Genomic DNA, 27,539 nt, shown 5'->3' on the forward strand with positions numbered 1-27,539 from the left:
ATTGTTGTCTAATACTGTGCTAATTATGGATCTTATCCTTCTTAAAGCTGACAGAAGCCAAACGGATGATTCCTTTCTGTTGAATGAATTGTGGTTGTGGCTTTTAAAAAGATTTTTGGTCTAAAAAGTAATGCATGAATTTAGCACGTAGACTAAATTCAGGCACCTATCAGTGTTTGTTGTCATACACCATTAATCAGTCACGTTATTACGTGCTGTGGTCACGTAATAGGAGGAGTACTGGAAATGAAAGTGGGACGTTAAACAGAGAGTGTGGAATCGCCAATAATCTGTATATTCTGATTGTCATTTCCTTCTGATGATCAAACCCATGATCATATCATTTATTTCCCTTTACTTTTTATGTGCAGTGATAGGAGATATTATGTCCAGTGATAAGATATTACTTCCCCTGAAGATTACAGGGATGATGATGTCACTGCATCTCCTGCAGAAATGTCTCCATTTTAACAAGTTTCAATATGAATTAATAAACCTATTAAAACACAGTGAAACAGATATCCTGGAGAGCATTGTAGAGGAAACAAATGAGTGGGCATAGAAATTAAATCACCAGTTTCATCTGAACTACTTCTGATTTTCTTCTCTTTTTTGGGAGGAAATCCTTATTGAGTTAGCAAATACTAGTCAGAAGAGCACAACTACAACTTACTTTAAAAGAGCAACAAATAAAAACAGAAACACCCCATTGGCGCCCTCCCCCATGCTCTCATCCTCTTCCAGCTCTGAAATGAAGATGTTAAGAAAGAACATAGATTAGGAAAAGGCCTGGAAAACAGGAAAACTGTAGACCAACCACTGGCTCAAGAATAAAGGTTCAGAGAGACAAAAGATATTAAGATATCTACTGTATATCAACATCTAGTGACCATTCAGCTTGCATCAATCGTGCAGCAGATACAGTGGATTCAGAAAATATTCAGACCCATTCACTTTCTGCATGTTTTATTACATTGTAGATTTAATTTAAAATTGAGAAATTTGGCACTTTTGACCAACAGTCTACACTTTAATAACCCTTAATGACAAAGTGAAAATATGTTTTCAAAAAATGTTTGCAAAGTTATTAAAAATCAAAAACTGAAATGCCTAATTTATATAAGCATTCAGAACCTTTGCTGTAGCACTGAAGATTGTGGTTATCTGCATCCTATTCGCTTTAATTACCATTGAGATATGTCTAATACTTGACTGGAGTCCACCTGTAGCAAACGGAATTGACTGGACATTTAGAAAGGGATACACCTATGTATATAGGGTACCCCAATTCACATTGCATGTCAGGACAAAAAAAACAAACCATGAAATCCAAGGAACTCTGTGTAGACTTCCACCATAAATTTTTGGTGAAGAGTAGATAAGGGCAAGGGTATAAAATAATTTGTAAAGCTTTGAATGCTTCCAGGAGCACAATAACAATGGTGGAATGGAAGAAGTTTGGAACCACCAATACTCTTCCTAGAGTTGGCCATCTGGCCAAACTAAGTTACCAGGGAAGAAGAGCCTTGGCCAGAGGGGTGACCAAGAGCCATGGTCACTCCAACACTTCAGAAGTCCTCTGCTGAGATGGAAGAAAGTGTCTGAAGGATGACCATCTCAGCAGCATTCCATTAATCAGATGTATATGACAGCCAACTTGGAGATTATCAAATGGCATTTAAAAGACTCTGAGAGCATGAAGAAGCATATTGTTCTGATGAAAGAAAAACTGAACTGAAGGTAGAACTCCAAGCACTATGTCAGGTGAAAACAAACACTGCTCATTGCCTGCCTAATACCATCCCTGTGATGAAGAAGGTAGCATCATGCTATGGGGATGCTTCTCAGCGGCAGGGACAAGGAAACCAATCAGAATTGAGGGAAGGATGAATGCAGCCAAACAGTGAGATGTCCTTGAAGTAAACCTACTCCAGAGTGCACACAACTAAAGACAGTTCACCTTTCAGCATGACAATGACCAATGCATTGAGGCAAGACAACGCTGGAGTGCCTTTGGGATTAAGCTCTTACTGCCCAAGTCAAAATCCAGACTAAAAACTCCTTAGAACATCTATGGAGAGACCTGAAGGTGGCTGTTTACAGACAGTTTCCATCCAATCTAACAGAGCTTGAGAGAATCTGCCAGAGAGAATCGATAAACTGCCCAAATCCAGGTGTGCAGAGCTTGTAGACACTAACCCAAGAGACTCAGAGTTGTACTTGCTGCCAAAGGGGCTTCTACAAAGTTCTGAATTAGGGGTATGAATACTTATATGATTGAAAGATTTCAGGTTTTTTTTTCATTTTTAATAAATGCACAAACATTTCTGAAAACATATTTTAGTAGTGTACGTGTAGATTTTCATGCCAAAAATGACAAATGTATCCATTTAAAATTAAATCTACAACAAAATAAAGTGAAGGAGTCAGAATGCTTTCTGAATCCACTTTATACATTTCTGAATATTGGAGTTAGATAACCTATTAATCTGTGATGAAATTAGCTCAAGAAACACTAGACTTTAAAAGTAAGGCTTTTAGAAATACAGTAGATTCAGGAACCTTCCAATTATTCCAGTTCCAGTGCAGCTAACTTGGCAGCAAAGTGTCCAAATAGGATATCCTCCTCTGTGTAGAGATTGGTGTAATAGCAGAGAAGTCTGTTCAGTTTGCTGTCAGGGTGCAAGTAACAAAGTTTACAAAGTGCAACTTCAAATTCTTCCTAGAGATTTAAACTTGAAGAAGACATAAGAGACACTCAGATGTCAGAGCTGTTAAAGGTATATATACAGTATATACTGTAGATGGATAATTTTGCATCTCCATTTTTTTCCATATTTTATCCATTTTTGGTGCAGAGATATTTCTCATACTGTACATACTTCTCACAACTTGCCTTCCTTTTAGAGGTTTTAGTATCATTATGGCCCTTCTCAGTACTTTTGATCTCTGCAGTCTCCTTCAAGTGTTGAAATATGAACAGATATATGAAGAAAGAACAGAGTGGGAAGTACCTGCTTTGAAACTTTAAGCCAGGTCTTCTTCAGCCTATAGATGGCACTACGATTGAGGGCAGACGTGATCTCCAATACCCCGTTGTAATTGTGTAGACATCGACAAATATCAGCCACTGCCACCCATTTCTCAATGGAGTTAGCACGAGAGCTGATATCAGCATGTGTCATGATCTGAGAGGCTACAAGATTACTCATCTGTAAAACATTTAAGAGAAGGGGAAGAAAGAGATGATAGAATAAACCATAGCTCTCATTGTTTATCTTAAGTAATGGAAAAAATAACTTTATATGAAGTAACTTTACAGTATTTGAATTTCATGCACTAAGTCCAAGTCATCCATCTTTTTAAAACAAACAGAATAAGCTCCAATGCATTTAATGTGTGGACACACATTTTATAATTGCTTCATGGATCTTTGTTATTTACATGTATTTACATGTATTTATTTAGCTGATACTTTCATACTAGGTGACCTACAATTTGCAAGTGTATTGTTTATGTTTTCACAGTTGGAACACTAGGATATTAGAAGCAAGGGCATAGCCAGGAATCAGTTTCAGAGGGGACATACATGAATCATAGTTCCGTCAGTTGAAAGTTGTATAAAATACATTTCGGGAGAATTCAAACCATGTCTGTAGCTAGTAATTCATTCAACCATGGTTAAATTGACACTTCTTGCAGCACAACAGCACACATTACTTTTGTTCTAAGTTGAATCTGTCCCTAACACAGCTAACTTAACTTTTCAAACATATATATCTATCTATTATAAAAAGAAATCCTGTCCTGGAAAGCAAAAAGCAAGTCTACAATATGTGATCTTCTCGGGAGACATTTCAAAGACCCGCGAGACCAAAGACACACCCTACTTACAATCTATCAAATAGGACAATAGGCAGCAAAACATTCAGTCTTGTGAAGGATTTGAGCACACACAGATCCAGGGCACTCAGCGCATATAAAGCGTATAAGGACAGTACGTTATAAATTAAATGTCAACATATAAGCGAAGAAGAAAGCAGCGCGGAGAAAAGAGACTCAAATGCGCTGGACAGAAAAAAGAGCAAAAAAGAATAATCGAGGTGCAAATTCAGAAAATAAGGAAAGTAATTATCAGCCCGGAACATGTGTAATTGAAAAAAAAGCACGTCCAATCCAGCTCAGAATTAAATGACAGTGAGTAAAAGACAAAGTAGAACTTCATAAAGATGTTTACAAACGTTGGTGCTAAACACATGCAGAGCAGGTTAGAGACTATGAAACCAGGGAAATTAGAAAGGTTCAAAAAAAAAAAAAAAAAACGTTGGCGCTATACACATGTGGAGAAAGTTAAAGGAAATGAAAGTAGGAAAATTAGAAAATATAAAAAAGTAAAGATCGCAGTAGCGCAAACAAACAAACTGCCTCATTTAACTATGCACCAGTCTAACTTTGGTTTTGCACAATAATTACTACACTATTGCATCTTAACACTTAATTCTACTTTATTCACATAATTTTACTTATTTATTATGTTCTACTATACTGTTATCATTCAATCTATGACTTTTTGTGTATATATATATATATACTGTCTCTGCAAATTTCCCTCATTTGTGGTTCCCTTCATGCTATTATGATTGATCCATATGCTACATACTCTTTTCTCGTTCAGTTGTGGTTTGAACTGTGGTCACTGGCACTGAATAAAGCATGTGGGAGAAAAGAACGCCAAGAAATGTGCTGTGACAAATGTACAGAAGCAAAAATTTGAGCATCAAGCAAAGGGTCACTGTACTGTGCAGTGTATAGTGCTACAAACAAAATTTGACCAAAAAAAACATATATCACTAGGTGAAAGAGAACACACAAATGAAACCACAACACAATACTATGTCAAATAAAGAAAAACTGTACTGTACAAGTTATAGTGGCACATCACATACCTTCCTGTGCAAAAAGTCTAAATGTGCTGCCTATTCATACTGTATGTCAGTAATTACTGTTTCACGTTATTTGCCACTTTACCCTTTTGCCAGTGTTTATTTGTTGGTGCTCTTTTGTCACATCACACCATGCTGGTACTAAAATAGTAGTATCTACAAATACTACACATGATGCTTACAGTGAAAAACATACTGACCGGAGCCCTAATTTATCATTTATAAATGATAAATATCATACAAAGTTGACTCACTCACTCATTCACTCATCAACAAAAGCCCAATTTCCTGTTTAGTTAAAAAAATGAAATCTTGGCAGCATAGTGCATGTAGGGTTGTAGGTATCCACTAAGAAAGGACATTTTGATCAGTATTTAGGGGTAACCCATCACTCCCAATAGAAAAACAAAACCCCCCAAAATATTTGTATCAAAAACACTTTGAATAATTAATGTGAAACTTGGTGAAGTTATAGAAAAAAGAATATTAGGTGACACTTTTTCTTTTATTTGTCAGTATTTTTTGGTAATAATGCTGTAACAATTGGGGTATTCATAGGCACCGTGTCCTGTTCCTGTCTCAGCCCAAAGAAATGGGGCTTGCAGTTCATACAAATGAATACCTCCAGCACAACAATACCACTGACCAGGCTGAAGCTGAAATCATGCAGAGAAACATTTAGTGGCAACACAGTGCAAGGTACAATGACACAAAAGACACACATTGCTAACTGAATAAACAGCAAAAACAATGAAGCAACATCAATTAATATACTACCCTCTCAAATTATGAACAAATAACTACAGTGCATCCGGGAAGTATTCACAGCGCATCACTTTTTCCACATTTTGTTATGTTACAGCTTTATTCCAAAATGGATTAAATTCATTTTTTTCCTCAGAATTCTACACACAACACCCCATAATGACAACGTGAAAAAAGTTTACTTGAGATTTTTGCAAATTTATTAAAAATAAAAAAATTGAGAAAGCACATGTACATAAGTATTCACAGCCTTTGCCATGAAGCTCAAAATTGAGCTCAGGTGCATCCTGTTTCCCCTGATCATCCTTGAGATGTTTCTGCAGCTTAATTGGAGTCCGCCTGTGGTAAATTCAGTTGATTGGACATGATTTGGAAAGGCACACACCTGTCTATATAAGGTCCCACAGTTGACAGTTCATGTCAGAGCACAAACCAAGCATGAAGTCAAAGGAATTGTCTGTAGACCACTGAGACAGGATTGTCTCGAGGCACAAATCTGGGGAAGGTTACAGAAAAATTTCTGCTGCTTTGAAGGTCCCAATGAGCACAGTGGCCTCCATCATCCATAAGTGGAAGAAGTTCAAAACCACCAGGACTCTTCCTAGAGCTGGCCGGCCATCTAAACTGAGCGATTGGGGGAGAAAGGCTTTATTCAGGGAGGTGACCAAGAACCCGATGGTCACTCTGTCAGAGCTCCAGAGGTCCTCTGTGGAGAGAGGAGTACCTTCCAGAAGGACAACCATCTCTGCAGCAATCCACCAATCAGGCCTGTATGGTAGAGTGGCCAGACGCAAGCCACTCCTTAGTAAAAGGCACATGGCAGCCCACCTGGAGTTTGCCAAAAGGCACCTGAAGGACTCTCAGACCATGAGAAAGAAAATTCTCTGGTCTGATGAGACAAAGATTGAACTCTTTGGTGTGAATGCCAGGCGTCACATTTGGAGGAAACCAGGCACCGCTCATCACCAGGCCAATCCATCCCTACAGTGAAGCATGGTGGTGGCAGCATCATGCTGTGGGGATGTTTTTCAGCGGCAGGAACTGGGAGACTAGTCAGGATAAAGGGAAAGATGTCTGCAGCAATGTACAGAGACATCCTGGATGAAAACCTGCTCCAGAGTGCTCTTGACCTCAGACTGGGGCGATGGTTCATCTTTCAGCAGGACAACGACCCTAAGCACACAGCCAACATATCAAAGGAGTGGCTTCAGGACAACTCTGTGAATGTCTCTGAGTGGCCCAGCCAGAGCCCAGATTTGAATCCGATTGAACATCTCTGGAGAGATCTTAAAATGACTGTGCACCGACGCTTCCCATCCAACCTGATGGAGCTTGAGAGGTGCTGCAAAGAGGAATGGGCGAAACTGGCCAAGGATAGGTGTGCCAAGCTTGTGGCATCATATTCAACAAGACTTGAGGCTGTAATTGCTGCCAAAGGTGCATTGACAAAGTATTGAGCAAAGGCTGTGAATACTTTTGTACATGGGATATCTCAGTTTTTTTATTTTTAATAAATTTTCAAAAACCTCAAGTAAACTTTTTTCACTTTGTCATTATAGAGTGTTGTGTGCTGAATTCTGAGGAAAAAAATGAATTTAATCCATTTTGGAATAAGGCTGTAACATAACAAAATGTGGAAAAAGTGATGCGCTGTGAATTCTGGATGCACTGTATATTTAAAGATGCAATGTCTACTTGGCAAAACAAATAACAATTTACATAATGAAATTAACTGGTTAGTAACATTGCATTAAGGCCTTGGTCACAGGTCAAGTGGATGACCAAATGAACATTTTATTGACCTTGAGGCAACACTATTTGATAAATTCTTATATTATTTAAAATAAAGAAAAGAAAAACTTACATCATTGAAGTGTTGGCTGGTCCTCATAATGTATGGTGTTCGTTCATTCTTGTCAACCTTCATCCATCCCTGGCCAAGAAATTCCCTGAAAATGTAAAGTAAGACTTTAAGCTCTGACTAGCACTGACTTTATCAGAAAAAGGTAGCCTGAGGGTAATATGGGAAGGCTGCACAAATGATCCTGGTTTCACAAAAGAGTCAGTTGGAGAAGAATGTCATTTTTCTTATGACTTACTACTAACTGTAATTTGACCTAATAGATAAATAATACATTGAAAATATGAAGCTGGGTTAAGGTGATTTGTAAGTTTCTATCTGTTATAAAAGTTCATCATTCTAATTCAAGTACAATAGTATTTCTCTGATCAAGCTCCTTGTTACCACTAGTTATTCCTTCAAGATAATTCGAAACAGTAAAAGAAAATGAGCAAATATTAACCAACACAAATATCAACAGCCATCCGGAAATTATGAAAAATGACTTAAGTTCAAAAGCATTTTCAATAATGGGACTTATATTCAGAAATTTTGAATAAGTTCACAAAATTATGATTTAATGTCTCTGCTTTGAAATTTGCTAAATTTCTATAGTTCGCATCACAGTACCGGGGATATCTCAAATAAATAATTCAACTTGCATATATCAGTAAATTTACAGTGCTCAGAATTCAATTACTCTGATATTATGATGACAGTTTGCTCAATGACTACTATTACATTGTCTTATACAATATTTTAATAAGGACAGGAATCTTCTAAGTTTTAGTGATTTGCTTATCTGAATGTTTCTGATTGTTTCTTAGTCTATTTCCTTTGACTTTTGAGTCAGCCTATGTTTCCATATTTTCATTTTGTATTCTTCTGTCGGTGTTCTTTATACATGTGATATATATACAGTCCAGTGTGCAAGTATTTAAATTCAGTTTGTGACACATCTTTTGTGGCATACAATATTGTTTGAAAGAATACTTTTATTAAAAGCTCAACATTATTTTTCTAGCACATTGCTTATTTGCACACTAGAATGAGAACAAAGGTAGAAAGTGAATAATTGTAAGACAACAACAGAAATCTAAAAATCCTCTGTGTGCCCATCTAAAGATAGAAATATTATCCTTCTTGCTTTCTCTTTCAAGTTTATTCTTCCACTCTTTAACAGAAATTAAAATTTTCTGACTGGACGTGTCTATATGTAAGTCTTTTATAAACTAATACGTCTTTGTCATTAAAACTGCATGTACTATTTTTCAACTTTCATTTATCTGTTTCTTCAGGATTCTCTGAGATATATGAGTCCGCTGATTTCTTTGTCATAAACTATAGAGCTTCACATAAATTATATATTACTATGTTCTATTTTTGTTCTTGAGTGAACCTAAGGAGAATAAAGAATAATAAATCTCTAAGTTATTAATAGCCTAACAGAAATTAAGCTAGTTATAGCTATCAATTTTACTGCAGTGTCTCTTTTACCCACTTAGCCAGTTCCTTTCATGAAGCACACTTGGGCAATTACTATTCACATTATCTGTCACCTTTAAGGGTCAAATGCTCCTACAAACATTTATATAAAGGAAGGCATGAAGAAAGACAATAAAAAAATACTCACTCATATGGTATGCTCCTGAACACAATGTGGTCAAGGAGAGTGATCTGCTCAGCGAGCTCCATAGCAGATAGGCTTTCAAAACATTCTGCTTTTGGATACTCTGCCTAAAGGTACAGAACAAATCCTTGTTAGTCTACCTATGAAATAAAGAGACCAACTTGTATTTAGTTTGTATATTTCTGTGCTCCATTATTAGTTCTTTTCAAAATAAGTCATATCCTGAGATTATTTATTAATTCATAATATTCATAATTCATTAATTATTGATTAATTCATCCTTGAAAGAAATTAATCATAAAAGATTTTACCACTTATTTTTATCAAAATGCTCTTCATTGGGTACTACCAAAATACTGTCCGTTCCTTTCTCAAACATGTTTTATTGCATTGCATAAAATGGATACTGTCAGAGTCTATATAATACTTGAAATATTAAATATATTGTAAAAAGGTAATACAGCAATAAACTCTATTCTATATACAGTCATGGCCGAAATTATCAGCACCCCTGGAATTTTCCCAGAAAATGCACCATTTCTCCCAGAAAATTATTGCAATTACAAATGTTTTTGTATATACAGTACATGTTTATTTCCTTTATGTGCATTAGAACAACACAAAAAAACAGAGAAAAAAAGCCAAATCTGACATCATGTCACACAGAACTCCAAAAACGGGCCGGACAAAATTATTGGCACCCTTTCAAAATTGTGGGTAAATCGTTTTATTTCAAGCATATGATGCTTGTTTGAACTCACCTGTGGCAAGAAACAGGTGCTGGCAATATAGCAATCACACCTGAAGCCAGTTAAAATGGAAAAAAGTTGACTCAACCTTTCTGTTGTGTGTCTGAGTGTGCCACACTAAGCATGGAGAACAGAAAGAAGAGCAGAGAATTGTCTGAGGACTTTGAGAACAAAAATTGTGGAAAAATATCAACAATCTCCAGAGATCTTCATGTTCCTTTGTCCACTGTGCGCAACATAATCAAGAGGTTCACAACACATGGCACTGTAGCTAATCTCCCTGGACGTGGACGAAATAGAAAAATTGATAAAAGACTGCAACGAAGGATAGTCCGAATGGTGGATAAACAACCCCAATCAGCTTCAAAACATATTCAAGCTGTTCTGCAGACTCAGAGTGCAACAGTGTCAGCTCGAACTATCCGTCGACATCTGAACAAAATGAAACGCTATGGCAGAAGATCCAGGAGGACCCCACTGCTGACACAGAAACATAAAAAAGCCAGACTGGAGTTTGCCAAAATGTACTTGAGGAAGCCAAAATCCTTCTGGGTGAACGTTTTGTGGACAGATGAGACCAAGGTAGAGCTTTTTGGTAAAGCTCATCATACTACTGTTTACAGAAAACGGAATGAGGCCTACGAAGAAAACAACACAGTACCTACAGTCAAACATGGTGGAAGTTTTAAGATGTTTTGGGGATGTTTTGCTGCCTCTGGCACTGGATGCCTTGACTGTGTGCAAGGCATCATGAAATCTGAAGACTACCAAAAGATATTGGGGCGCAATGTAGAGCCCAGTGTCAGAAAGCTGGGTCTGCGTCAGAGGTCATGGGTGTTCCAGCAGGACAATGACTCCAAACATACCTCTAAAAGCACTCAGAAATGGTTGAAGACAAAGCGCTGGAGAGTTCTGAAGTGGCCAGCAATGAGTCCAGATCTAAATCCGATTGAATGCTTATGGAGAGATCTCAAAATTGCTGTTGGGAGAAGGCGCCCTTCAAATCTGAGAAACCTTGAGCAGTTTGCAAAAGATGAGTGGTTGGAAATTCCAGTTGAGAGGTGTAACAAGCTTGTTGATGGTTATAGGAAGCACTTGATTTCAGTTATTTTTTCCAAAGGGCGTGCAACCAAATATTAAGTAGAGGGTGCCAATAATTTTGTCCAGCCCGGTTTTTGAGTTTTGTATGAAATGATGTCAGATTTGGCTTTTTTTCTGTTTTTTTGTGTTGTTCCAATGCACATAAAAGGAAATAAACATGTGTATACCAAAACATTTGTAATTGCAACAATTTTCTGGGAGAAATGGTGCATTTTCAAGGAAAATTCCAGGGGTGCCAATAATTTCATCCATGACTGTAATTCAAATTTTATGCAATGTAAAATAATAAGCAGCCATGGCTAAGAAAGAACTTCATATTTACCTTAAATGCTAATAGTTACTGTTTAATAAGTGTGATGGTGGGAATCTACTTTCTAAATAAGTCCAAGGAAGCAAAAGGTAAACTAGAATATTACCTTTATTGTACTAAATGATCTATAGGAAGGGAGAAACAGAGTGAGAAAAAAAACTAGCTCCAAATCAAAGTATGTAAAAATAACCTTGTACTTCTCCATCCCTTACAATACAAGTGTTCTTCCTTTATCTGTCTGGTAGGTTGGCTTCCCAAGTTGCTTACTGCTCCTGGACTCAAAATCAACCACCATAAACGTGCCTCTCAATTCTAGAATCAATTTGAGTTTCACACTGAGATGACATTAAACCCCTTCCTGCGAAAATTTCTGACTAAGTCTCTGAATAACTTCTGGGCTGAGGGGTGGCAGTACAGGGATACCAGGCTAGAACTGCCTTGAGCAATACCTACTGTAGTATCCCTTTGCCCAGAGGACCTTTAGTAGGCCTTGAATGGCCGTAATCACTAAGCATTACACTCTTCTGTCTGACTTCTTAAAGGGTCAACATGATACCAAGAATTCTGACCCGGATTATTACACTTGGCCTTACCCTCTCTTTGGCAATTGCATTCTTCTGTACAAGCTGCTTCTTTTTTCTCTCCTTCTCTCTCTCCCCCGCTCTCTTTTCTGTAAGGCTTATTCTTGTGACCCCAAAAATGCCCTTCTGGTGTATGCAGCAAACAGACAGGGCACAATGTTCCCTACAAACATAGCTCTCATAGAAGCATCTTCTATGATCTAGACTAGATCTCTCTTGATAATGCTAGTATGACTCACACTTTTTACCCTGAGACCTACTCTGTCTTGTGCCAACCCAGTAATGTGCTTGTCCTAGCAACATTTTGCACTATCTGCTCAATAAATTTAATTTTATGTGGTCACTATTCTAAACCAGGGGTTTGTAAAGCTGGTCCTGGACTGTTTTTGTTCAACTGTTGCTGTAGAAGCACTTATTGTACATGTAATATTTTTCGTGCTTTATTTTAGATGTCACATTTGTTAATATTCAGCACCCTGAAAATTCTTATTTTCACCTTAAACAGCCGCATCCACTATTTTTAATTGCTGCTTATTAGCAATAAGATACACATGACAAAATACCCAGCAAGTTCTCTGTCTAACTTGTTTCCATTTACACCTGTGTGTATTTATTGTGAACTGTCTGTCTTAATTAAATATTTGGAAATGGAAGAGAAAAAGGGTGACTGAGAATTACTAATCAGATTCAGGCTACAAATCTTTTGGATGATATCCATCTATAAATTTTCTTAACTTGATTTTCAGAAGCCTTGGAAAGATAAAAATCCATGATTTAAAAATGACCGGATATTGCAGAATGAAAACAGTAACAGGCCATACAATTAAATAAAATCTGTTTTTGGCAAGTGATTGATTTTTAATTGTGTATTCATATTAGAACAGAAACCTTCATTCAGAGCTAACGTTGCACACCTCTGTTCTAAACTATTATCCATTCACAAAATTTGAATTTGAGAGAAAAATTGTTGGAAAAAGATAAGAAAGGAGATGAACTTGTAAAGAAGTAGCAAAAACACTTAAATGTGTCACTGAGAACTTTTACAAAAGATACCTTATTTCTCTTTCCTATGTTAAAACAGCCTGTTATGTTATAAGTAAAATCAAATAAATAAGTGACATGCTGCCACAAAGCACATATACTGCAAAGTTTATAGTACTACAAGTGCACCAGAAAATCACCCAAACCCACAAGCTTCTGGGTGCAAGGTTTTTGCAGGCACATTTTGCTGTATCATTCCACTTTTGTGTGATTTTCACTTTTGAACTTCACCTCAACCCTTCGTTTCTGGGTTTAAAGTACTATTACATGTGTGAAATGTAATTTAGTCTTATGAACTCCAAAAGGCAAATGGCGCGATAGACGCAGGACTTAGATTCATGTGCCCCAATCAAATGAGGTTAGAAACATGTCTAAGTATATATAAGGTCAGATAAAAAAGGTGTTTACAGAGAGAAATCAAACTTAAGAATGCTTTTAGTCATTGCCATGAATTTAAGCAACTACAAGATAAATATCACCTGGGACCTCATGCATAAATGGTGTGTATGCACAAAAATGTTGCGTAAGCCCATTTCTACGCTCAAATCACAATGTATAAAACCTAAACTTGGCGTAAAGCCACACACATTTTCACGGTAGCTAAATGCTTGGTGTACGCAAGTTCTCTCTGCTTGGTTTTGCAAATGGCAGCACCCAGCATCAAAGCAGTGCTACTCTTCAAAGTGTGGTTTCCCTTTCTTTTTTAGATCCACTTCCCTGACTTCATAAATACACTGAAATTAACCACATATTGTTTATTAGTTTAATGCATCTGATTATAATTAACCTGTAACAATATAATTGTCCACAGAATGGTCAAACTATCCTAAATACCACAGCTGCTTTAATGTTGTTACTCTCACTGCACCTTCTTCTTTCAGCTGCTCCTGTTAGGGATTGCCACAGTGGATCATCTTTTTCCATATTACTCTCACGCTGCCTCAGCCATGCTGTCTATTGAACTGCTCTCATACGGCAAACGCTTCAGAGCCTTTCCTCGCAGTTCAGAAACAGTTCCATCCCAAGAACTATAAACGCACTCAATCAGTCTATCAAGTGCTCCTTGTATAACGCTTTGTACTTATAAGTACAATTACCTCACTGTAAACTTGCGATACAGTTAGAATATTGCACAACCTGAGCCACTTTATAAAGCGCGTATTTACATATGATGATGATATAATTTTTAAGATGAAATGCAGCAAAATATGTTTATTATATTATAGAGATAAAACTTGAACTTCATTTAAATAATCTATATTGTTAATAATTAAACATGTAAAGACACGGTGCTGCAGCACTTGCGAGGATCTGGCGCTCCGTTCACGGATTGTTCCTGCCTTGCGCTGTATTCTTGCTGGGACTGGCGCGATACTGGAAGGATAGATGGATAGAATAATTAAATATGTACTACGAAGATATTTCAATGTTCCTTAAAAGTTTTGAAGAATCAGCGTTGTAAGCTTACAGATGGCTTAACGTCTATGACAGAGGTGATTGTGTGGCAATTGGGTATTTGGAGAAAGAAAAGTAAGGACAGGAATTGGGGGTTAGTATGTTTGAAAGAGACAGTACTGCTGCAATAAATTATTTCATCGAAGGTCATGCACGGCACAGCAAGCATCTTGCGTGAGGCAGGAACAATCACTGCGCCATCGTGTTCCCATGTTTAATAACATGCTTTAACTCCTATCATCATGAAAATGATATCACGTATACTTCTCAGTATTTTAATTATTCAGAGAGCTGTAATATCACGAATGTAATGGATTCTGTGTCCTGTCGGAGGAAGAGAAGCCCGTTTAAGAAGCAGTAGTGATTCACACACATAGAGCACATAGAAGATCAAATACAAAACAAAGCATTTAACGTGCTACTTTAGTTATAATGAATTTGAGAAACTATGAAATTAAATGATTTTAAGATGAAGTTTATGATGTTCTACTTTAATGACAAAATAAACTACATGATTAAAGTGGAAATTTCAGGATTAAAGTTGATATTTCGTGCTTTTTTCTCACTGTGTGCCTATTTTTTTTTCTCTGTACCCTAATAAGCTTTCATATGACACTCAGACGGTGGGCTACGACTCGTGTTTTCACGGCGAGTTTGATATCTGACAACTTTTTTATTTCGGGCACTGTGCGACTTTGTGAACTTGAGCTTTTCAGTTTCTCCGACACTCTATGTCACTCGATCAACTTCCTTTTGTTGTTTATACCACTGTTTAAACCAACAAATAGTACGTTTTTCCTTGCCTCCACTTGGTATTCGCTGAAATTCTTTTATTTCCCCCCCATGCTTTTGTCATTGCCTTTTCACAGAATGCTGACCTTAAGGGGTATTTATATTGATTTGCATAATCAAAGAGGCGTAATTCTGGGAGGAGTCCGGTGGAGTGGCAGCAGGCGCGCGCACGTGTATTACTTTTCACACTGACCAGGATTTATGGACGCACATTTCCGCTTTTGTCCTTATGCCATGTTTTAGTGTGAATTCTACTCACGGCGTTATGCATGAGGCCCCTGGTAATCAGCACATATATTTGATGTGTTACTGATCTTTGTCTGCTTAAGCCAATGTCACATTATATGACTTTGTGTTATGAGGTATGTTAGACTTGCTAATCTTGTCATTGCACCATTTCAAGTTACATGACTGAAAACTGAAGCCCATGTCATATTAATCAACCGAGCTCCAACTTTCCAGCGTAGTCATGTTCGCCTCTTTTTCTGACAGTCAATAGCATGCTGCCTGACAGAGCTGCTGCTGTGCCAGCACTGTAGAAACGGCTAATGGCTGTGGCAAGTTCAGCCACAATTTTTGCCCTTTTTTCTCTTTTTTCATTATGTTTTAACATGTAAAATATGAGAAATCAGACATAATGAGCTTCTCTTCTGTTTGTGAGGTTTAAAACCACATGGCCTTTATTCCTACATTCTGTGCATTGTACTTTCAGATGAGCAGCTCTCCTGCACATACAGCCCACCCCTTCTAAAAATCAAACAGATTTTATCCTAGGGAGCTACAGACTAGTTTCAGTGAGTCATTGGGTATATCACATTAGGTGATCAGCTTCACAGGAGCGCACCGCCAATTGCTTTAAAGATTATGTAAATGAAGGTTAGGATTGAAAATTGCTGGAAAAGTCACGTAATATGAACCACAGGATGATTCAGGTTTTATGGTGTGAATTGTCACATTATATTTGCTTTATGGCACTAGGTATTTAATGCTTAATAGTTCAAACTTATTAAGCCTGCTTTCCCACTTGCACATTTACACTGTTCTATTGGATAATAGTCATAGGTGCAAGTACATTGCAACTGGGAACTGTATATTCCCAAAGGCTATTAAGTGTAAAAATAGGCAGATGAAAATAGCGATGGAGGTATGACATTTAACTCTAGGTTTATCTGTGCATTTCTAAAGGGATTTTTGTTTTAAGGAGAAGATACCCCAAAACCTTTCCAGGATAAAATATGGTGTCTGGACAAACACTAGGTTGAGACAGTAGTTCAAATGTTTAGAGGGGCAGTATGGGTAAACGGAGACCTTGAAACATATTTGAAGAAGCCCTGGTTTTGGTCAACTTGGATGGGACAATAATGCAGTTTTAACAGTACTAAATAGTTCATTTGTATGGCATCCTAAATCCACTCAGTGCAGGCTGAATGATATGACATACAATTTACAGACCAATCCTGGGAAACACCAGATCCGTGTGCTGATTTCCACATTTCTTGCTTCACTGAAGCGTTTGGCATCTGTTTGTGGAGTATACACAGACTCTCCTTCTACAATTAAGTTATCTTGGGTCACTGTGGTTCCTTCACTATGTCCAAGAGATGCATGTTAGACTGACTGGTGAATCTAAATTGGCCCAGTGAGAGTGAGTGAGTGAATGTTCACGACCCAGATTAATTCAATCAGGTCTAGAAAATTAAGAAACGAATGAAAAAATGTTTATTTTATTAAACAGTTTATTAGGTCTTCTTCTTAAACAAACAGTAATGAAACCTTTTAAACCTCTGCCAAAGAACTTCACCTGGTTTTAAATGAATATGTACTTTGTAAAATCATGCATCACAGTTTTCAATGCAAAATCAAATGAAACCATAAGAGAACATTGTATCTATGCAAGATAGGATGAAAAAATGGAGGAAAGGAAATTAGCAGAAAAGAAAAAAACTAACTAGAAGATAACTTTGATCACTTCTAACTATACACAAAACATAGATCTTACCATAATGAAGTATAGAAAGGGGAAGCTTTTCTGGTCCTTCAGTTTTAAAGAGTAGGTTGGAGAAAAATGTGTTGTATTAGATAAAATATTACAGAAATGTGAAGCAGAATTTCACTGCTTTAGGATTTTAATGAAATCAAGTTGATTTAGTATAAACCAATTGGATTGGTGTAAAATATCAAATACATCATACTCACTGAAGCAATAGTATGACACAACTTTCAGTTTTCCTTTCTTACCTTCATGGTGATTGACATTTACTGCATTTATGGGATTTTAACCAATATTAAATCAGTAGTAAGGAATTTGATTAATCGCAGAAAGATAGTAATAGTCAAATGTGACATTAAAGAAAACAAACTGTTCAAAGTTACTCAGTAAGTGATGGTCATTATAAATTAAAATTAATTAAAATGATCTTTCCTGCCATAGTAACACTGGCGACACCAGATGGCTATTATACTGCGCCATCTCCTTTATGAACTGAGGAAGTTAAAAGATCACAAATTTGCCTTGTCTGTCAATTGTATGCAGCCAAGCATGAGGCTTTAAAATATTCTTGTTCTTTTGTTGCATTTCTTGAAAAAGGCACTAGGAGAATTAGGGTAAAATGGAGAAATCAAATTTCCAAAAGCAATGAAGAGGCTCATCTTCTTAGAAACCTATAATTTAAAGCCTCAACATGCATCACCGCTTGGAAAGCCATTTAATCAATAACATCTGTGTGAGAGGACTTTCATTTTTGGGAATAATGCTAATATCTGGATAAACTTTCAGTCCTAAAGCTATTAATGCATAAAATAATGAGTTATAATTTTTGATGAAAAATATTTTCAGTTTCACCTGGAATAAGATATGTTTTAGGGTTATATAAGTACATTCTATTTAAAAATAGGTAAATGCATCATTTTAAGAATCATATGATTAACCTGAAAGTTTGATACACTAGTAATATATAATTTTAATTATTGATTAAGTTAATAATTATTTTAATAAGTTTTTACATTGTACTCTCTGAGCCCTTAGAAATCCACGGCTTGTCTTCTGATTGCACAAAAAGATCTTTTTTTTTCCTTCTGACTTACATCTTGCATCTGCAGAATGATATTGTGGCATCTAGGCTGGGCTGAGGCCTGGAGGTGGCTATTGGGTTTAGCAGGGAGGGTGGAGAGTGGTGCGGAGGGCTGGCGTCGGGGATATTATTGGAAGTTAAAAGGAAGAAAAGGGGTGGTACCCTGAACAGAGGGGATGGGAATGAAGGCGAGGACTTCTGGGTGGTTCAGGGACAATGAAAAGGTGTGGGTTAGATAGATGATGGATGACCTCAGAATGGGAGGTGGGCTATGTGTGATGAACCGCAGTTTCCTTTGACGGCATCTCTCTTGGCCATAACAATGAGACATTCATAGATAATTGTAAATAGTACAAGTTAAAGGTCGCTCGTTTTGTTTTACATTTGTGCATTCCTTTTTTTTTTCTTTTGACTGTTCAGAATAAACTGTTCTGCAAGCACTTCTTTGTCCTGCTGTGTCTTCCTTTTTTAAACCTGTTACAGTAGGGTCGCTACAGTATTTTATGTTTAGATATTTTTGCTGCAAACTATTTCCCTCGGAGATAATGAAGTTTATTTACACTTACCTTGTCTCAACTACAAATTGTTCTTGTATAAATTCTAACCAAAAGAGCATTTTCAATTCAAATATTTAATTTTATATAAACTGGGACTATAAGGTATAGATTGGGGGGTCTCTGCATCAATCCATTCATTCAAAGACTTTCTTTATTCAATTCTGGATTGTGGAACCTGAGTTCATATTGGCAACATTGATTTCAAGTCATGATGAAACCTTAATTGAGGTATCAGTCCATCACAGAGCACACTCATGCATTCACCAATAGTCACTAACTCCAGCTCAGTTAACAATTGCCATTTAAACTAAGCTGCATATCTTAAGGATGTAGGAAGAAAACTGGAGTACCTGAAGATACATCCATATACTGTACAGTATCTATGTGAAAATGTGGTTCCAGTTTGGTGGAACTGTGAAGTATCAATACTAAGCAATTCAACATTGTGCTAGTTGGGGGCCTCTGTGCATACTCAATTTTGATAATGCTTTACTCCTCTTGATCAAATCTGACCTTTATTAATTGGCTTTCAAACTGTACATTAAAATAAAGAAAACTCTAAGGGATAGAATTAGCAGCTTACCTGTTGGATTTTTAACTTTTCAAAGATCACATAAAATAAAAATAAAGGAAGTACAAAATGTAAAGAAAAAAAAATAGATCATGACCTTTGTCACCAAAGGTTATTAAAATCTCACTCAGAGCTCAAGGGAAAGAAAGGCATTCTTGGAATATAAACCACTAACACTTACCATTTGAAGTATGTCTTCAATTCTCAGTTGTGCATCATCTTGGTCTTCCTGAGAAAGGGCACTGACAAAAGGATCAATGAGGAATACAATTAACCTCTCTAAGGTCATCCAGCATGATTGCCTTACTGACTATTTAGCCAGTATTACTTGGCTTTTACTCTCACCAAATGCCCTTAATATTTAGTTTCATTCAAGACTTTCAAAATATATTGATATATTACTTTCTGTATCATAGCATAAATACTTTAATTCATTACAAATATTGTTGGACCATATACTCATAGAGCTAAATGTATAATTCATTAGATAATATATTGTTTAAAAATTTGAAGAAACAACAGAAACATGCTAGAATTTGTATGTTCTCTCTTTTTATTTTGTGATTTTACTCTGGGTATCTCTCGTTTCCTGCCTTTGGCCAATAGCAAGCTGATGACTCTGTACTGGCTTAGTGAGCAGGAATGTGGATGTTAGGGTGGCCATTTACAAATTTCCAAAAAGAAGGATATTGAATATATAAATATATATATATATATATATATATATATATATATATATATATATATATATATATATATATATATATATATATATATATATGTGAGGGGCCATTCAGGAAAAAGGATTGGTTCATAAGTATATAAATCGGCTCAGATATATATTTATATCAGTTCAGATACATTGGTTTGAATATATAATTTGGTTTGAATGCATCCATTCAGATATATACATTGGTTCAGATATATTGGTTGAGATATACAGTATATACATTGTTTTGTATTTGTCAATTATATATATATAATATATAGGGTCTCCAATACACACAATGCCTCTTTTATTTCTTTCCTTCCTCTTCTCCGCACCTCCAGGCAAGCTTAGTTCCTTCCTCCGACTCCGATTTGCCCGAAAGTGGCAGGGTGGTTCCTTTTATTTTAACTACTTCCAGTGCCATGGCATAGCCTGATGGAAGCTTTTCTGGGTCAACTGAAAATACCAGAGAGCTGGAATCACATATACCTACAGCACCCCTTGGTGGTACCCATGGGACATGACAAGTCTACTCTATCGGACTCCAGTTCCCAGTGTGCCTTGCTGGTTTCCACACTGGTAGCATCACCCAGGGAGGTTGCCATTTATTTTGTTGGAGGAGCCCATAGCCTTTCCAGGTTGTCTCCCTGTCCTTACATCCTACTGGTCTCCTGGTCAGGTAAAGAATTGGAACTCATCCCGACCAGGATGCCTGCACATGAAAGCTGTCCATCAAAATACATTGGTTGAGATATATACATTGTTTAAAATAGATTGGTTTAGGTATATACATCTGTTCAGATATATAAATTGGTTGAGATACATCCATGTGAATATATAGGTCAGTTCAAATATATAAATCATCAGTGGGAGCAGCCCTGGGCGGTGCAGTGCCTCCCCCTGGATGCTGAATGGCCAACCCCCTGGGTTGGAGCAGTGCCTCAGCCTCCTGCAAGGCTCCATGGGAGATGGAGTTCTCCACAGCCCTATTGGGATCTGGGGTGGCCGCCAGGGGGCACTGCATGGGCTCCTGAGTCCATCTGAACAAATCTTCAGCCCCACCTGGGAGTGCAACCGGAAACAGGTGATCAAGCACCGGAAGCACTTCCAGGTGGGCCATAAAAGGAGCCAGCAACCACCACTCAACAGCCAGAGTCAGGAGGAGGAGGACAAAGCTTGAGGAGGAGTTGGGGTGGAAGAGAGAGAGAAGTGTTTTGGTGTGTTAGTTTGTGCTTGGGACTGTGTTGTTGCTGGGGGACATGGGGAAGACGTGCCCTCCAGCTGAAGAAAATAAAGGTTTATTTACTTTTATACGTGCCTCCCGTGTCCAATCTGTGTCAAGTCGGGTGCAATATAGAGCCTTTGTTACTATATATATATATATATATATATATATATATATATATATATATACAGTGCATCCAGAAAGTATTCACAGCGCATCACTTTTTCCACATTTTGTTATGTTACAGCCTTATTTCAAAATGGATTAAATTCATTTTTTTCCTCAGAATTCTACATACAACACCCCATAATGACAACGTGAAAAATGTTTACTTGAGATTTTTGCAAATTTATTAAAAATAAAAAAATTGAGAAAGCACATGTACATAAGTATCCACAGCCTTTGCCGTGAAGCTCGAAATTGAGCTCAGGTGCATCCTGTTTCCCCTGATCATCCTTTCTGCAGCTTAATTGGAGCCCACCTGTGGTAAATTCAGTTGGTTGGACATGATTTGGAAAGGCACACACCTGTCTATATAAGGTTCCACAGTTGACAGTTCATGTCAGAGCACAAACCAAGCATGAAGTCAAAGGAATTGTCTGCAGACCTCTGAGGAAAAAAATGAATTTAATCCATTTTGGAATAAGGCTGTCACATAACAAAAGGTGGAAAAAGTGATGCGCTGTGAATACTTTCTGGATGCACTGTATATATATATATTTACAGTACTGTGCAAAAGTTTTAGGCAGGTGTGAAAAAATGCTGTAAACAAAGATTGCTTTCAAAAATGTAAGTGTTAATCATTTATTTTCATCAATCAACAAAATGCAGTGAATGAACAAAAGAGAAATCTAAATCAAATCAATATTTGGTGTAGCCACCCTTTGCCTTCAAAACAGCATCAATTCTTCTAGGTACACTTGCACACAGTTTTTGAAGGAACTCGGCTGGTAGGTTGTTCCAAACATCTTGGAGAACTAACCACAGATCTTCTGTGGATGTAGGCTTCTTCACATCCTTCTGTCTCTTCATGTAATCCCAGACACACTCGATGATGTTGAGTTCAGGGCTCTGTGGGGGCCATACCATCACTTCCAGGACTTCTTGTTCTTCTTTACGCTGAAGATAGTTCTTAATGATTTTGGCTGTATGTTTGGGGTCGTTGTCCTGCTGCAGAATAAACTTGGGGCCAATCATACGCCTCCCTGATGGTATTGCATGATGGATAAGTATCTGCCTGTATTTCTCAGCATTGAGAACACCATTAATCCTGACCAAATCTCCAAATCCATTTGCAGAAATGCAGCCCCAAACGTTCAAGGAACCTCCACCATGCTTCACTGTTGCCTGCAGATACTCATTATTGTACCACTCTCCAGCCCTTCAACGAACAAACTGCCTTCTGCTACAGCCAAATATTTCAAATTTTGACTCATCAGTCTGGAGCACCTGCTGCCATTTTTCGTCACCCCAGTCGCTTGGCCTTGTTTCCACGTTGGTGGTATGGCTTTTTGGCTGCATCTCTTCCATGAAGACCACTTGTGGCCAGACTTCTCCGGACAGTAGATGGGTGTACCTGGGTCCCACTGGTTTCTACCAGTTCTGAGCTGATGGCACTGCTGGACATCTTCCGATTTCGAAGGGTAATAAGCTTGATGTGTCTTTCATCTGCTGCACTGTTTCCTTGGCCGACCACTGCGTGTACGATCCTCAACGTTGCCCGTTTCTTTGTGCTTCTTCAAAAGAGCTTGAACAGCACATCTTGAAACCCCAGTCTGCTTTGAAATCTTTGTCTGGGAGAGACCTTGCTGATGCAGCATAACTACCTTGTGTCTTGTTGCTGTGCTCAATCTTGCCATGACATGAAACTGTCTTCCACAACCTCTCCTTGGTAGCAGAGTTTGGCTGTTCCTCACCCAGATTTAAGCTTCCTACACAGCTGTTTCCGTTTCAGTTAATGCCTGTGTTTCAACCTACATGTGACATTGATGATCATTAGCACCTGTTTGGTATAACTGGTTGATCATACACCTGACTATAATCCTACAAAATCCCTGACTTTGTGCAAATGTATCTATAAGAATTGATGCTGGTTTGAAGGCAAAAGGTAGTAACACCAAATATTGAATTTGATTTAGATTTTTGTTTTGTTTGCTCACTTTGCATTTTGCAAAATCATTATTTATATTTCTGAAAGCATTCTTTGTTTAAAGCATTTTTTTACACCTGCCTAAAATATATATATAACCCTGTCCGGGATGCCCAGGAGGACAGGAGGAGAGCTCATTCCTCCTCCAGAACGCGAGGGGGCGTCCGCCTTGGTTGTATTGGGGGCCACCACCAGGGGGTGCCCTGATGCCTTGGGGACCCTGGACCCCAGCGCTTCCGCCACACCCGGAGGTGCTGGAGGGAAGAGAAGGGACACCCGGAGTGCTTCCGGGTACACAGCCGACACTTCCGCCACACTGGGGAGTGCCGGTGGAAGATTGCCGGGGAGCACCTGGAGCAAATCCGGGTCTGTATAAAAGGGGCCGTCTCCCTCCAGTCATGAACAAGAATCGGGAGGAAGAAGGATGACGTCGGGAGGAAGACAAGGAGGCGGCCTGAAGAAGGCATTGTGTTGTGGCCAGGACTTTGGGGTATGTGGGCACAGGAACATTGTAAATAGTCAATTAAATAAACATGTGTTGGGTGAAATGTATGTGTCTGCCTGTCTGTGTCCGAGCCAGTCTTCACAATATATATATATATATATATATATATATATATATATATATATATATATATATATATATATACACGGTATATATATATATATTGTCACACACGTGCGCATGGGAGGCAGCTAAAGGGCTTGAGTGACGGCAGTTCTGAGATATGCCGGGAGGTGGCAGAGTGCACTGACTCTTTTTCTCTCTTGCCTGTAGACCATTCCCGGGAGATTCCACCTGGCTCTCGTGACATCATTTCCGCGACCGAGCCAATGGAAGGAGACCTTACTGGCTCCGGCCCCTCTGACGTCACGTCCGGGCCCAAACCAATGGAGAACGAACACGTCCCTGATCCTTATGACCTCACTTCCTGTCTTCCCATTTAAAACCCTGCCCTTTGTCCTAATTCCTCAGTCTTGTCTTGGACTCAATTGTATGCACATCAGTGTACATCAGTGCTGTTTATTTGCATAAAAACGACTTTTGCAGCCAGGATACCAGATTATACGGGTGGCTGTCCCAAACCTTTATCTGAGTATGTCTCGTGATTGTGACAATATATATTGAAACCAGTGAGGGTTATTGTGATTATGTGTGACTTCTAAAGTTTTTTTTTTTTTTTTTTTTTTTTAGCAAAATAAAGTTTTTTTTTCCCATTCCTGAGCTTGTGAGGTATCATCTTGGCTAAGTTTCTTAGATTGCACACTGGTACGCAAATGTAGAAACTGTATGCAAACTGTAAAAGATAAAACAGTACAATAAGAACATTGTCCAAATACTCACCTTAAAATATTAGCTGCTGCTTTTCTCTCTTGTGGGAGCAGATCAGGGTCACGTAACACTTCTTCTAAGAGAGTAATGACTCCCATTTTTAATTCGTAATTCATCTCGAAATCCTGCAAAATATAACATAATATCAGATTTCTGTTTTACCTTCCAGGACTTTTTCCTGCCCTGAGGCAGGATTAGGGGCCATCTTGAATCAGAATAAGTACATTTTGATAATGAGCAGTAATCAAAAGACTATAGTTCCTATCATTAATGATTTATATTTTCAATTTGCAAATTAGCAGTCTGTTTGGTATAATATTATAAAAGCACTATAAAGTAGCATTTTTGTTTGTGAGGAACACTGGATAGTTCACAATGCAATATTCAGGATTTGTGGAGAACAAACTCAAAACTGACCTGTCAGGAAAATACATTTAATCTTTAATTTCAGAATATGTTACTTTAAATCTAATTATATAATAATTGTAATTAAAAAGTTTTTCCAGGCAAGATACTTATTGCTGTGTTCACCTACCAGCACTGACCAGACTGAAAATTTAACCTGAGAATTGTGAAATTTCTACAACATCTTAGTTTGAAGCTCTTGGGCTGAGGAACTGGCTGGTAATAGTTGGGCAGGCAGAATGGAAGCTGAGAGAGAGAAAAAGTGTGCCACTGAGCAGTATGATAACCAACTATCTGCAGTAAAGGTCAGATGCCCAGCTTTCTAGGCTAAGGGGAGAATGCTCTTATTTTTCAGCTGGATAGGATTTTTCTTCTGACCCAGAGCTTCTAAGCTCACATACCACTACTCTCAAAGAGGATGACTAGCAGTGAGTGCAAGACTCACACTAAGTGATTTCTTGCAGGTGATAATTTGGGGCTCTCCAGGGAAGGAGTGATTGTAATGTAAGATTAGAGCAGTGCAAGATTGAAAGACACAGCCTTCTGCCACACTGTGTAACATGATGTCCCGCTCTTATATAGTTGGACATAGGAAAGCTTTTCTTCTGCTTAACAGATAAGTATTTATTGGAGGCCACAGGTGTTCCTCTCAGACTGAGTAAAGTATAATGGAAAGGGGTGTGATCCTGAGCAATTCCTCAATGAAGAGCTATGCTCATCCATATTATTTGTTAAATAATTTAATAGGACAGTTTATACAATGAAAGACATAGAGATTGTTTTTGTTTTTATTTTCTAGGATAATTGCCAGAGGAAGCAGCTGAACTGGCATTAAAGGCAGAGATTCTATTAAAAGCAGATATGAGCAGTAGAAATATTCTGCAAAGTACTGTTAGTCCATTGCCTCCTCTACAGGAATCCATGAACATCCATTTCAGTAATTGGAACATAAGTTAAATGTCACCATTACATAATAATACTCAAGCAAACGAGTGGACTTTAAAGTATTTCTGAAGCCAAGGTGAAGAGAGCGTGAATTTAACAGAGGCTCTTGTACAATATAATAACAGTATCCATGCTGGTAAGGGCTGCAAAAGAAAACACTAGAATGCAATAAAATGGATAGCAAAAAAGACACATTTTGTGTTCCAAAAGAAAATTAAAAAGGACAGCTCTACATATATAAGAGAAAATCTTCCACTTCAGCACAGAAGTGTTAAAATGGTGAAATTCCTTATATTCAGTCTTGCAAAGAATTTATACTGACTTCATACGCTGTGCATAGGACACGTTTAGGTTATATTTCATATTATTGCACCATACTAGTGAGAGAATATCCCTTGGTAAAAAGAACTATGAGAGAACAGTAGTACTTCTAGGGAAAAAGCACCAAGCAGGTCCAAAAACAATTTCTATGCTGCTGTTTAAAGGTGTATGTAGGTAGAGTTCTTAACAGCACTATGCAGGGATGAGCAACCAGGTGCATTCCATCTACTGTGAAAAAATATTAAACCTGTCTAGTCCTGAACAGAGGAGACTGAGTGGGGATCTAATCCAGGTCTTCAAAGTTGCAGGAATCTCAAACAAAGTACTAAGACACTTAGTTGAAGCAGAAACCTTGACAACCTTTAAGAAGTTTTTGGATGAGATATTGTGACAGCTTAACTATCATCTAAACAAACAAGCTAGACGGACTGATTGGTCTACACTTGTTTGTAAAATTTCTTATGTTCTTATGTGTGTGTGCGTATGGAGCAATCCGCTCTGCTCATGCTCAACCAAAGCCACTAGATGGCACATGAATGCACTTTTACATTTTTTCAGCATGTGCTACGAAAGACCTATGCATAGCAAATGCAACAAGACGTTGTACTAATGACACAGATGAAGAGACAAAAGAGATAATCGTGGACTTCAGAAAATCACATCCTGACCACATCCCACTCAGCATCAACGGTTTAGATGTGGAGACTGTTAGGAGTAACAAGTTCCTCGGTGTGCACATAATTGAGGAACTTAATGTGGACGCATAACACCTCATCAGTAATCAAGAAAGCCCAGCAGAGACTACACTTCCTGAGGCAGCTGAAGCGAGCAAGTCTTCCCCCTTCCATCCTCACCATGTTCTACAGAGGCACCATTGAGAGTGTTCTGACCAGCTGCATCACTGCCTGGTATGGCAACTGCAACATATCCGACCGCAAGCGGCTGCAAAGGATAGTGAAGACAGCAGAGAACATTATTAGTGTGCCTCTCCCTTCACTACAGGACATATTTTATAAACGCAGTGTCCACAAGGCCTGCAGCATTGT

General features: G+C 38.0%; 1 protein-coding gene across 3 annotated transcripts in view; it reads right to left on the reverse strand.

Moving 5' to 3' along the window:
- Positions 1-27,539, reverse strand: part of rasgrf2b (Ras protein-specific guanine nucleotide-releasing factor 2b) — a 511,409-nt gene that overhangs the window by 9,542 nt on the left and 474,328 nt on the right. For all 3 annotated transcript variants that reach the window (XM_051929617.1, XM_051929616.1, XM_028804694.2), the window contains 5 exons: positions 24,835-24,947; positions 19,588-19,648; positions 9,182-9,285; positions 7,573-7,657; positions 3,015-3,212 (listed from right to left, as the gene is read on the reverse strand). In XM_051929617.1, coding sequence (XP_051785577.1) covers positions 3,015-3,212; positions 7,573-7,657; positions 9,182-9,285; positions 19,588-19,648; positions 24,835-24,947 — 561 coding nt within the window. The remainder of the gene's footprint in view (positions 1-3,014; positions 3,213-7,572; positions 7,658-9,181; positions 9,286-19,587; positions 19,649-24,834; positions 24,948-27,539) is intronic.

Source organism: Erpetoichthys calabaricus, chromosome 7 (assembly GCF_900747795.2).
Source record: "Erpetoichthys calabaricus chromosome 7, fErpCal1.3, whole genome shotgun sequence".
Lineage (NCBI taxonomy): Eukaryota > Metazoa > Chordata > Cladistia > Polypteriformes > Polypteridae > Erpetoichthys > Erpetoichthys calabaricus.